The following is a 13,922-nucleotide window of genomic DNA, read 5'->3' as shown; positions in this document are numbered from 1 at the left end:
CAACTTGTGCCCTATGAAATACTGAAGGAGAAAAGTCTACAGAAAACGTTTGGCTTCATACCTATACAGGACTTTAGCTGGAATCTTTCTGAGATAAGGACCTGAACTATCAACACATCCTGCCAGTTGTTCTATATTGTCTTCTTAAAGTTAAAAATGGCTAATATTAACCTGTTTTTCAGGCAATGACTATCAATCTTGTTTTACACCACTAAGTCCCTAAAATACTACTGAAACTCAGATTAAAACCAGCAGTGAATCACATGCCATACTTTAAGTCACCATGTTTTTATTTGCATGTCGTAGGAGCTCAATTGAAACAGAGTAAAATGGGATAAAAAACTTATAACCAGTAATAGGAACACTTACATCACTACTTGTATTTTAAGGCAGTGGTCCCCAACCCCCGGTCCGGGGACCGGTCCCGGTCCGTGAGTCAGTCGGTACTGGGCTGCGGCTCCTCCTCATCCTGCTCTCCAGCTGTAGCCTCAGGGGCTGCCCTGCCACTCTGCCACTCTGCCGCCAGCTCACCTTTGGTGCTCTCCAGCGGCCGCCATGGCTGGGTATCCCCCTCAGTGTGGCAGTGGACAGCTGCTGCTGGCAGCACCCCCCCAGTGGGCAGCGGGAAGTCAGTGGCGCTGGCAGAAAAGCAAGCATAGCAGGGGCTCAGGCGGCAGCAACGTCCCTCAGCAAAAGACTATCCCCCCCCTCAGACTACCTCAGTAAAATTGTCAAGCGTTGACCGGTTCCCAGTGATAAAAAGGTTGGGGACCACTGTTTTAAGGTACTTCAGACAAACATCAAATGTCTTTTCCAGTCCATAAAAAAAAAACAGAAGACATTTGCAAAATACCCTCCTTGAATGTTTTTGATGTGAAACATCTTATATGGCACAAGGCACGCATATGCACTGGGAACATGGATGCCCCACAAGCAGCCCTACAATCCATTTGGGTCCTTACTTGATACATCCAGGGAGATAACATGGATAATATAATGTAGGACTCAGGGTGACCATTCTGATTTTGAAGCATACATCAACATTTTTGAGGAATTTTCAGTGTTACTCTTTCTTCATTGAAAATAAATACTAATTCCTCTTTAAATGCTTCTATTAGGAAAGAAAAAAATAGTTCCACCTCCAGAGGTGATGCGTAAGCTTAGTGAGCAGAGGAAAAGTCCTGCATTTCTGGAATGCCGGTAAGATTGTCATTGTCTTACTATGTGTTTTAATAGCAGCTTATTTTATTTCCAGCTACCTTGGAGCCCTGTGATCATAAAAGCCCTTTATTTTTTTAAAAAAAATTATAATTAAATTTGTATAGATGGCTCGTGGCATTTCATAGAATATACATAATAAAACATCAGATCATAAAAACATCAATCATTTAAAACATCTTAACATTACAACAATAATCTCCAGAAGAGATAAAAATCAAGATGGTAGATAAATATAAAACTCCCTCCCACAACTAATGTAGTTGAACCAGAATGGACTGGATGAAACTGGAGATGAAAAAAGAAAACAAGGATACCAAGGGGTCAATCAATCAGTGGGACCAGGCTGGAAACCAGGTCTGTGTGTGTGTGGAGGGGGGGGCTGATCTAATTAGATTAATAAGTAAGGCAATTTTGAACTACGTTTTCTCTGATTTGGATGTTTTGTTACACCAATAAAAGTGTCTTGTCTTGAGTCTAATACAATTTTGCTAGCCTGATGGGAACATACATGGAATAGAGCAAACTAATATCATAATATTTTTAATATTTAATATTTAGGTAGTGCAGAGATCCTTGTGATACCTCTGGGGGGCATGTATTATTATTATTTTTTAATTTGTTACCTGCCACTCCCAGCAAGCCAGCTCGTGGCGGGTCACATAATAAAACCCTACAAAACAAAGTAGGACTGTCAGCCTTCAGGTGGGGCCTGGAGAACTTCTGGAATTAAAATTGATCTCCAGGGCAGAGAGATCTGTTCCTCTGCAGAAAGAGGCTGCTTTGGAGGGTGAACTACATGGCATTATGCCCTGCTGAGGCCTGTTCCCTCCCCAACTCTGCTGTCCCCAGGTTCCGCCAACTAAATCTCCGGGAATTTTCCAACCTGGAACTGGCAACCTTAGCACCTCCAAGCACCTTCTCTGGCACACACCAAGTAGATGAGGTGGAGCTTTTGCCCAGCTGGGATTCAGGTTGGCCTTTAGAGATCTAATTGGCTCTGCAGATTTTTTTTTAATGCTTTGTTAGCAGCTGCCATCATAAAACAAGAATCTTTACTATGTGACTGAAGGGAAGTTGTGTGGCTTTAATAAAATATTTGTAAACAATATTTTCAGACTACAAGAACATTTCCTAAGCACAACTATGTGGTCTTTAATAAATAATACAGGAAGATGAAGATTTACTGTTCTCCATCCCCATATTGTTCTTTGGACATTCTAGCCCAGGGATTCCCAACCAGAGGGGATCTGTGGCATTTTCCATCATGCCATAATGGACTTGGCCACACACTATGGAAGACTATGCTTTGCTAGAGAACAAGAGTATTCCAACAATTGATATTGGAGGGGGGGGGTCTAAGCAGAAATCTCAGGCAGAGGTAGATTTTAGAGATTAATAAAAAGAATTTTAATAGAAAAACAACATGAAAGTTTATTTATTTATTTATTCGATTTCTATACCGCCGCTTGCCGTAGCCTTGCGGTGGTTTACACATAAAATTCTAAAACAATAAAACCCCAATAAAATCCCCATTAAAATAACAATCAGAATGGCACCCATAATCTCTCGTAATCCCTTCCTGTTCAGGGTGGGGCACTAGATCTAATCTAATGTAATGAGAGCCGGGGCTGAGATGAATTTGGGAAATAGTTGGAAAACCCCTTCCCTGGGACTCTGCCCCAGCCTCAACCATATGTTCCTAACCGTAAGATCCTAACACACATTCACTTTATTTAAACTAGACAAACACATATGGAAATAAAGGATTGAGATGGTACCATAGAGGATTTAATTTTGGAGTTAGCAGAAGTTTGAATAGCTACCATCCAATGTGCAAAAGTCCAACAAGGGTCCATGTAGAAAAGTAGCAAAGAACGATCCAGTGTGCAATGCTGGGTGAATGTTCGGTCCAAAACACCATACTAGACTGGACCCAGGTTTGGGTGATTAATTTACAAGACAATGTGCTTGGCTTTTATTGATTTTTATTAATTATTGGACATTATTGGACCTTTCCAGCCAGCCAATTTGAGGATTTGAGAGAAAGAAATGGAGATTATGCTAAAGGGTAAACCAGCCTTTTGACAAAGAAGCATTAATTGGTCTACTGGGAAGCCTCCAGCATTGACATAATGAAAAAGGAATTCCTCAGGTGTTGGCCACGTTTGCATTAAGTCTTGAATACCCATTGGCAATTGATGGTCCAGCAATCAGGGAATGGGAAAAATGGCTAGGATGACTTCATCAGGAAAAGACAGGTTTGGAGGGTGGTAGAGATTAGCCAAATGCTAACCTTCACATCCTTTGTCCTAGTTGTTCCAGGGTGGGGAAAACAATTGATGACCCAACATTGCTCTGTGATAGCCAGACAACATGGCTACCCACCAGAATAAGCTTGGCCTTTTTGTGATGCTCATAACAAGCCTGAACAAGCTCCCTGGCTCAGTTGTATTTTTCTGGTGCACCAGAAATATTAATATAAGGAGGCATGCTGAGAAAGTACTCCTTGCACACAGGGAGTGCTCCTTGTCCTGGGCCCTCAACACAACCACCCTTTGAAAAATAGTTGCATTCCATGCTGACAAAAGTCTGGATTGCTTGTGTGGCAGCACCCAAGTTCGGAAGAAATTATACAAATCCAGCAACTCCGTTTTATATGATGGTGTCATTGTCATTGTGTTTTTCACTGTAGCCAGTTTCAGTATCTCTGATAGGAAAAAAGTTTCCAAATTAGAGGATGTAATTTTCAGAGAATTAGCTTCTTTAGAAAGCAGTCGTTCTTCTAAATAATGGCAAATATTTGTGACCACCCTTTGCATTGCAACCAGAGGCCAAGCACTACTGCAATACAAGGTGGCTACAAAAAGAAAATAACTGACTCTAATGAATTATTCCTGTCAGAAAATACTTACCTCTAAAATATTATTTGAAAGGAGCAGGCCAGGGCTTCGGCTGAGCAAATAAGTGACTGAGGGGATCATGGCTGAGGAGGTCATTTGCATTACTATCGACTGTCACAAGTCGTGTTATGTATGCTTTAGAAATAAATGTGGCTTGTACTGTTAACACTCAGGATTCCAAAGATGTCAGAAGATGTGGCCAGGAATGCGCTCCTCAGTTTTGTCAATTCTAAATGCTGCTATGGCAACAGAGCTGCTGGCGAGTTGGTCATTCAGGAGTTGAAACAGCAAATGTTACACCGAGTGAGTATCCCCAGATAAGCTTCTAAGAGTTGCAAACTAGAGAAGGTTAGGTATGAGGTCAACCGTCTGAGATAGGTAGTTGAGCAAAGCTCTAAAATTCTCTTTATTGATTTCAGTGGGACTTCAAACAAGAGGTCCTAGGGCCCAAGTGCTTCTGGAAAACACACTGTCTTCCCTGAAAGCAGCTTCCTCATCACATTTAATCATGTGTACAGCCAGCTGTGGTCAATACTAAAGAAGGACATTCACACTTCAGTTGCTCCTAGGCACCTGGTATCCTTACTGCTTCACATCCCTTAAGACTTAGTCTTGTTAATTAAAACACACACACACATTTGAGGGCTATACCCAAGTTCGTAGTGACACAAACTTAGCATTCAAACTTCTCTCTGGCTCACATCCAACAAGAATGCTTGCGCAGTTCTCCATGTTCCAAATCATCAAAAGGATTCCAAAAATAGACAATAATGGTCAATAATGGCGCTAATAATAGCAGGCTTATAAATAGTCTACCTGCTGATCCTTCTCAAGAAAAGCACCATTTATGCAGCTGACAGCATTATGTATAATTGGCATCTATTCAAACAATCTGTGTAATGCAAGCACCGAGATGCAGGGAATAGTGGCTGTGGATCCACTCAAGTGGTTAATCAAGTGAGTAGGGCAACAAATACTTTTTAAAGATCATTTGTTGAATTGACCTGCTTTGAAGAGATGTCTAAAGGAAGGAAAAGAGATTAGGTTTATTCAAAAGTGGGCATTTTAATGAATGAGCTTTTACATTTTTATTTCATTTTTATTTGAATGAGGGCTTTTTAATGAGGTCTCGAAACTATATAAATCAAATTAATGGCTTGGGTCAGATGTAATGTCAGACATAAAGTGATTTATTTTTAACTGTGGTTATTGTGAGACCAGAGTTTAGCTCACAAATGAGTACTGAATCCTAGTTTGCCTTTGGAAATCCTAGATTTAGCATTTTTCTCTCCACCTCTTCTAAAAAGACATGGCTGCTATCCCATTTTCATTTCAAGATTTTCTCTCCTCACAGTATCGACTGGAGACTTTCATCGAAACAAGAGTAAGCGAATGGACTTTTGAGCCTTGTACCAGTAAGTAACTTAGTCAATCATGAATATGAATCATTCATTCCAATTGCATAGGGAGGATTTATGAATTATTTCCTTCTTTGTAGAAAGGAGTCAAATGACTGTATCTAAAAGTTCATTGGTTGGTCAATTTAGTATGTTAGTATGCAATCCAAAGTGTGAAACCCTATCATTCATATGCACAACAGATGAGTTTTCTTATATTTGCAAGTCTCTAGTGTTTCACAGAAATTGTCACTGAGGCACTTGGAATACGTTGTTGACAATTCTACCCTACATTTTACGGAATGAATGTACTGTGGGGGGTACTTACTGTGGTGGGCAGATGGACCCATGGGGAGGTGATCTGGCCATGTGATGTTCACTAAGCACCAGCGAACTTATGAGTCACAAACACTCAATTGCCAGACCATTAAACATCGTGTATCTAATAATATGTTAACAATGCAGATTTAAAAAAATAAGAGCAGTATATTAATTATAATTTTAACATCCCTGTAGAAAATTCAATAGGTTTGACCTCTGCTTTTAGTGGCATTGAATGTGCTGGCAGAGTGCTACATCACTTCCTGCCATTATGTTCTAACAGGACAAGCACTATATTAGCAGACATGAATGTTCAAAGTAGATGTATTTTTATTTATTATTTATTATTGGATTTTTCTCCCACCACTCTCAGGAATGACTCATGGCTGGTAACAACAATTAATTATTTAAAACTCTATTTAAAATCCTGTTAAAACGCCACACAAAACCAAATACAAGATAGGTGGCAATATTCCCCCGCACCCCACCTAGCCTGTCCAGACAAACCATCAGTCTCAGGGTATGGGGTCCGCCTGATATCAGGCATAGTCTGTATAATATAATAGCTTAGCTTGGATTAGGACTAGCTACAAGAAAGCATAACAGTCCGGGTACCACAAACCTGTCCAAATAGCATCAATGAAACAGAGAAATTGGTGCGACTCATCCAGCTTCCTTGCTTGGTTGCAACTTAGCATAGTAACTGGGGAGGTAGTGGAAAGAAGAACATTAAAGGAGGGACAAAAGAAAGATGAGAGTAGGAGGAAGACTCTTCATGTACTTCTATTGTCCAGCTCTCTTAACCAGACAGCCAGAGATCAGAAGTAATGAAAGAATGAATGTAACCCATTTATCCATTATTTTATTGTTTAAACAAAGGACCTGAAAGCATGTCCTTAGTATTTAACCAAAAACAGTAGCAAACAGGACCAAAGCTGCATGGGTTTTATTTTTTAAATCTCCCAGCAGGGAGCAACTCTGTTTAAATACTGAAGATTCAGAGGACTTAGTCTTCCAGTTCTTACCAGATCATTTCCATTCCACTAAAATGGTCAACAAAGTTCCCCCCCACACACACATTTTGTGCCTATTTCTTTCCCGTACAATTGCCTACACACTCTCAGGTCAGGCTGAGAAAATTCTCAGCTCCCTCGCGGGGAGGGGAACAGACCTTTTAATAAATGTACCCTTGGCCTAATTACAAAAGACCCCAAAGAGTTAGAAAAGAGTTGCTTGAGGGATCAGTGTTTTAAAGGTGAAATGTATTAGTTTCCCCCCAAAAGTAATAAACTCCTTCTAAAGTGATTGGCACGACTTATTGTGTGAAATAGCTGAAGGCTGCTGAAGACAGCCTTGTGGCTGAAATGTTCTCTTTTACTGTGCTAGGATAATTTTTTCCTACTACTCGGGAAGGTTTTTATCCTGAGTTTTGGGGGATGGAGGCAGCCATTATTGCCATTCAAAAAAGTTTCTCTCCTCCAGGACATCTTGCAGACTGGCACCATGGAAGACACCTTAGTGTCCATCAGATTTTTCAAACTGACAGTCCTAGAAAGAATGAACATGTCTATTGATCCAGAAAACACAAGCCAGCCATCACAAACAGCAACACAGATAAGCCCCAACTCATCATCAATAGGCCAGAACTGGCCTCAGTGACCAACTAGTGAAATGTAACTCAGTAGGGAATCAGCATGGGAAAAGAAGGATGTTAAATCACTAGGTGTTACTCTACCTCAAGGTTTAGAAAATGTGCCTAAAAATTATTTATGAATGTAATCATCAGGGATCTCAATACAATGAAGGATTATTGACTTAAATGAATAAAGAGTAATGAAAGTCCTAATCAAGAACCTTAGTAGTGTGGGATTATGTGTGTAAAGGTTACTTAGCAGGAGTTGTCAGAGACACCAACAGCAGTAGCTAATCCTGAGGAGAAGAGGGAATTTTACCATAACCGCTTCCGTAACCACTAATCAATATCCTACCTATTTTAGGATGAGAGCAGAAGGTACCACTGCCTGTGAGAGGACAGTCAAATCCATTGGGGGGGGGCAATCAACTGTGGGGAAAATAATAATCACTACCACAGGGCAATTATGGGGCCTCACTAGTTACTCAACAGCGTGGAACCTGTTGCAGACCCTGATGATTTTAATGGGAATAACCTGTGTATCAGTCTGTTAAATGACTGGGTTTGGTGTTATTTCTTCCTACTAGATGCATTGGTGGATGGGCCACAAAATGGTGAACCACCTCAGTTATGGAATATTAAAGTTCAAGCTCCACAAATGTTTCAGGAAGATACAAAAAAGTTCCGTGTACCTCACTCTTCTTTGGTCAAGGTAATTCACTGATGGTTTGGTTGATTCCAACTGCTACTTGAGTCTTGAAAAACCCCAGTGACAACAAAGTTTTTATATAATTTTATTGGTCTTTACATTGGGTGGAAATAGAGGATGTTGTTTTATTTATGTAACAGTGACTACTTTGTATGCATGTACAATAGTGTAGCTGATTATGCTATTTTTTCATTTAATGAAATATATTTATCTGAAGAAGGAAAATTGATTTTTAGCCAGGGGCACAAGCAGGGGAGGTACTGTGGCTATTTCCACCCATTTTGTGGTCCTTCAAATGCCTCCTGAAATGCTGTTCCTGTGGGATGAGGGACCGAGAGGAATAGGTCAGAGGTATCTACAGGACTGGCAAAAATTACCCTTCTCATTACATATATGTGTGCCATCATTTTCCAACCAACTTATGGCAACCCCAACAAAGGGCTTTCAAGGGAAGTGAGAAGCAGAGGTGATTTGCCATTGTCTTCCTCTCTATATCTTCCTTGGTGGTCCCTCACAAGTAGTAATCCTGTTTAGATTCCAAGATTTGGCAATGTCACTTTCTTCCATCCTTGGCATTGTGCCTGCGAAAATCTACACAGGATCAAAGCCAGCATCACAAATTTGATAAAGCAATGTATTTGAAAATGCTAAGATCAAATGCAAAGATCTATTGAAATTGAGACTTACTACTTGGGTGTCTCTGGATGGTTCTCAGGATGATGTATTTTGTCACATGGCAGAGAACATAATTCCAGTTGTCATCCTCAATGTGAGCAGCTTGCTATGGTCATCATTATGTTACAAATTTACAGGTGGTCTATCATAATATTACACTTTTACACTATTTCTTCCATTATGAAGAAGAGCTGGGGGGTTTGTATCTTGTTTTTTACTACCCGAAGGAGTCTCAAAGCAGTTTATAATTACCTACCCTTCTTCTCCCAATAACAGACACTCTGTGAGATAGGTGGAGTTGGGAGAGATCTAATAGAACTGTGACTGGCCCAAGGTCACCCAGCTGGTTGCATGTGGAGGAGGCATGGGGGGCAAAGTCCAATGTGTCTAGATTAGAGGCCACCATCTGAATACTACTCCAAGCTGGCTTTTTGTCAGGAGTCAGCCTGTGAAGGCATGATGAGGCAGAGGAGGATGAGGAGTTACAGCCAAGCTCCAACCACAAAGACATGAGATGGAGGGAGCCATAGGGGAGTGGTGAACCTCTCAAGCAACAGCAGTGGAGGCAGAGACAAGACCTAAGTATCAGAAGTACCCAGCTGGCTGCTTGTTATAACATAAGGCTAGAAGATACATCTGAGTCTTTACAGGATGAGGATATAAGTCTTTGCAGGTTTTGTTCTTTGGCCATGCTTATTTGAAGCTGAGGCTCTAGGTCCTCAGCCTGGGTGCCACATGTGAGACTGCTGCCACATCCACATCTGTGCACCTGGAATCTAGCCAAGCCTGACTTCCACGCTGTTTTGACTTGGATGGCCCATGACCCCATCGATCTGTCGCCTGCCCTCAACTCTTGGACTTCCTCTCACCCACGCGGACCTTATACCTGACTGCTGACCTCTGGACTGCCTAACAAGCTATCTGACTTCTGCTTATCTGCTCATGGATGGGTAAAGACAGCTTCTGTCACCTTAGACTATGTTGCAATTATAACTGCTGAAAGAGACACTGAATACATACCTTTGACATACTGCTGGCCTTTCTCCAGGACTGCTAACAGTCAAACCATCTCATGCTGGGTCTTTCTCTTTTCGTGCTGCCTTCAACTTTTCCTAATATTATTGTTTTCCAATTGAGTCTTGTCTTCTCATAATGTGACCAAATTGCAGTAGTCTCAGTTTATTCCTACATATTACACCTTTACCTTAGCTAACATATTTGTTCCACATAATATATTTCTGGTAAGGCCTTGGAGGAGGAGTGTGTCTCATGGCTTAAGTGCCACTCAGCACTTAACACCCACTCAGGGCGGGTATTCTGCCCCTGAATGCCTCCTCCTCCAACTGGCTTGCCTGTCTATCCAGCAGCCAGCCAATCGCCTTCTGTCCCTCACCCCTGATCACCCCCTCCTCCTTCCACTTCCCTCTGAAGCTTGGAGGCTGCAGATCCCTGCCGTGTGAGAGCTGCCCCTGTCGGTGAGTTCCCTGCAGCTTGCAGCATTTCCGGGTACTGGAGAGAGGCCATCTACAACAGGGGTAGTCAACTTGTGGTCCCCCAGATGTTCATGGACTACAATTCCCATGCTGGCAGGAGCTCATGAGAATTATAGTCCATGAACATCTGGAGGACCACAGGTTGACTACCCCTGATCTACAGAGTTCTTCTACCCCACTCCCCTATTCTAGCACCTGTTGTATTCCTGAATGCAACGGGCTTGGCCCCGAGTAATAATATACTTTCTCATTTGCTCATCAAATCATTCACATTGACCTATATTCCCGAAGGGATTAAAGTATGACAATATATTTTTGCATGATAATGTGTAGTGGTAGGACGATCCACGCACACCATTTATATTTCAGGAATGCCACAAATGTCATGGCCGTGGCCGATACAAATGCAGCGGGTGTCATGGTGCAGGAAGGGTGAGTAGCATCCGCTGATTCTTTTCTACGGGCAATGAATTCATATCAAAGTACAATTTTCAGGATTCAAGGACCACCGCAACATGTCCCTCAATAGTAAGCAAGGCTTGTTCACCTTTTTGGGGGGATGTTCCATTTTGAACTGCAAGTGTATCAAAAGAAATAATGCCCCCTAGAGGTAGAAAACTAGCATTTTAGGGACAAAGCTAGGGTAGATCTGTTTTCTCTGGCATGCTGATCTTCTACATGAAGAAAATTAGTTGTACGATGATGAGTTAAAGGAACTGATGATCAGCATCAGGAAAATCATTTCAGGAGTTACCGATTGCGTCTGTGGGTCAATCAAAAGGAAAGAAAAACAGAACAAGTCCTCACTGGACAGTGCTGCAGAGTAGCAAATGTTTACCTGCTGACAAGGTAGCAGTCTTTGCAGCCTACCCTTGGGCCTGCTGGCTATCAGCAGCACTGTGCTTGCTTGGTGTCATCCTATGCACAGTTATTTTTTTAAATTTAATTTAATTATATTTATATATACTGCCCTCCCTTGCAGCTCAGGGCGGTTTACACTGGAAATGTTCACAAAACAGTTCAATACAATAAACATCTTGATTTAAATATATAACATTTTTAACAATAGGAACTTGTATCAAAATAAAACAGTTTTCAATTTAACATTCTACAGTGGAACATTTAACTCAGTTTTACCGCACTGTGGTTCTGTTCTTCTTCTGTGGGTGCAGCTGATGATGGGAGGGGCCTCTGGGCTCTGGCTGATGGTTTGTTTCACTTGTCTCAACCAAAGTCTGGTGGAAGAGCTCCATTTTGAAGGCCCTTGCTGTTTCGCTGCCACCTCCTGACAGGATCTGCTGTTCGTTCCCCCAGACGTCATGCTGTTTGCACCAATGGACAAAGGCATCAGCTCTCCCTGCCAATGAGGAATAAGGGTTGAAGTGTTTCTTTTGGCATTCTCTTCCTCTAACCCGAATGAACAGTTTATTACAATAATAGAAAAAGTGAGGCCTTACCCAAAACACATGCTGAGTTATGTTGGTTGAAAAGGTATTTTCAGACATTTGGGAAACAGAAGAATTGGGGACAACATTCTGGTGTTTTTGTACTCCTTTAGATGAGGTGTGTTACATGCTGTGGAGCCAAACACAGATCAAAATATCAGAAACGGTGCCAGATGTGTTCAGGTACTGGTCGGAAAAGGTAAGATACTACCATGCAGCTTTTTTTCTGCTGTGTGTGCTTTTATAATATTACTTCATTAAAAAATACACGGGACCATCTTTGGGAGACACCAATGATAGGAATTTGATACCCAGAGATTTCCCTTTCAAAAAATTGTTGGTGAACTGTTCATACATGCTAAGTTATATAAACCACATGTCACAAAGGAAACTATACCATTCTCTTAGCTTGGTCTTCAAGCTGGCCCTCAGGGTACCTCTGAGACTCTCCTTGGAGGAAAATGCATTTGGAATTCGGGTGCAAAGCAAACTCATAAAGTAGCTCTAAATTACACTCTATAATAGCGATCCCCAACCTGTGGGCAGCGGACCACATGTGGTCCTTCGACTAATTGGAGGTGGGCCCCGAAGGACGCCTTCCCCCCCCCCCGGCCCTTTACTTCATCCCCCCCAGCCCTTTACAACACACTTCATTGTTGTGGCGTGTCTGTATCTTATTTTGAAGGGATGTTTAAACATTACCATAGTGATCAGAGAGTGCTAGGGCAGTGGTTGAGAGTAGAGGAGTAAACTACCCCCCCCCACCAGGCCTCAGTAAAAGGCGTTGAGTGGTCCCCGGTGATAAAAAGGTTGAGAACCACTGCTCTATAATACTGCCCTACTAGCCTACCACGGGAGATGGACCTAACTTCAAAATGTCAGAGTAAGAGTTATGCATAAAACTTCAACATGTTAACCAGCATGGTATAGTGATTAGAATGTTACACTTGGATCTGGGAGACTCGGGTTCAAATCCCCCACCTGCCAACAAGGTTATACCACAGTCAAGAGGCAACATCTGGGGGAAGGGCTCCATGCCCTGTTGTTGGACCTACAGGATAACTGGTTGGCCAGTTTATGAGACAGGATGATGGGCTGAATGGAACACTGGACTGACCCAGCAGGGCTCGTCTTATATTCTTAGGTAGTTGGGTGGTTTTCCGCCCGTCACATATTAACAAGCCTAACCTACCTTACAGAGTTGTCATGAGGGTAAAATGGAGTTGATAATGTTGCAAGCCATCATCATCTCTCAATACCTTTAATGGCATTAAAAATCAGAAAAACATTGATTGAAGAATTCGGTAACACATATCAATAACCTAAAAGAAATAATAAATGTAATACAAGAAGGACAACAGTACAAGGTCTCAATACTTTGTCTTTTAGACCTACATGACATAACAACTGATAAAAACTCAGCAACCTGCTCAGTAATTTCAGGAGATTCAACTGCTAGTAGAAAGCTAATGGCCTTATCATCTGCAACATTAGCAGAAGGTAAAAGAGGTAAAATCAAACAATGACCTAGCTGTTCATACTTAATACATCATAAAATAATATCATGAATGGATCTTTCATTGTGGTGAACACCAATATATCTGTCCACAACTATTGCCAATGAATGGGAATGTATTGAATCTGGCAATGTTGCAAGCCACTTTGGGGAGAAATTGGGGAGATAAATGACACCAATAACTAAGTGAATGCATACATATTGCCGGCAAAGGTCTTGGGAATTGCTGTTCAAGAGGATACCAAGCCTGTGGTTTGCTAGTAAGCTATAGGCCCGTCCTATTCCAGGCTTTGCAAAAGGGCGATTCCTTCAGGAGTATTAGTTAAATACATTGAGGGTGTCAGCTGGGTGGTCCAGTCCTCTTCAGTCAAAAGCAAGTCCCACTGTGTTTTTTAGTACACCATTTCAGTTTTGAACAGACAAACCACTTTTTAAACATAAATCTTTAAACCATAAATGCTATAAGCTCAGTCCAGATATGCTCTTTGATATGATGAAGATGATATAATAAAAACCCACAAAAATAGTTTACTGTGGAATTTAACAAGGAAGGCCCAAAAAGTGGATTCTCTCTCTCTCTCTCTCACTCAAGAAGAAGAAGAGTTGTTTTAC

The 13,922-nt window shown here is 41.5% G+C and overlaps 1 protein-coding gene across 4 annotated transcripts in view; it reads left to right on the top strand.

Moving 5' to 3' along the window:
* Positions 1-13,922, top strand: part of SSUH2 (ssu-2 homolog) — a 50,770-nt gene that overhangs the window by 19,662 nt on the left and 17,186 nt on the right. For all 4 annotated transcript variants that reach the window (XM_077325258.1, XM_077325259.1, XM_077325257.1 and 1 more), the window contains 6 exons: positions 1,119-1,200; positions 4,295-4,424; positions 5,476-5,536; positions 8,060-8,184; positions 10,719-10,781; positions 11,908-11,993. In XM_077325258.1, the coding sequence (XP_077181373.1) occupies positions 1,119-1,200; positions 4,295-4,424; positions 5,476-5,536; positions 8,060-8,184; positions 10,719-10,781; positions 11,908-11,993 (547 nt within the window). The remainder of the gene's footprint in view (positions 1-1,118; positions 1,201-4,294; positions 4,425-5,475; positions 5,537-8,059; positions 8,185-10,718; positions 10,782-11,907; positions 11,994-13,922) is intronic.

This window comes from Paroedura picta, chromosome 3, assembly GCF_049243985.1.
Source record: "Paroedura picta isolate Pp20150507F chromosome 3, Ppicta_v3.0, whole genome shotgun sequence".
Taxonomy (NCBI): Eukaryota; Metazoa; Chordata; class Lepidosauria; order Squamata; family Gekkonidae; genus Paroedura; species Paroedura picta.
This window is presented reverse-complemented; position numbering and strand designations above follow the sequence as displayed.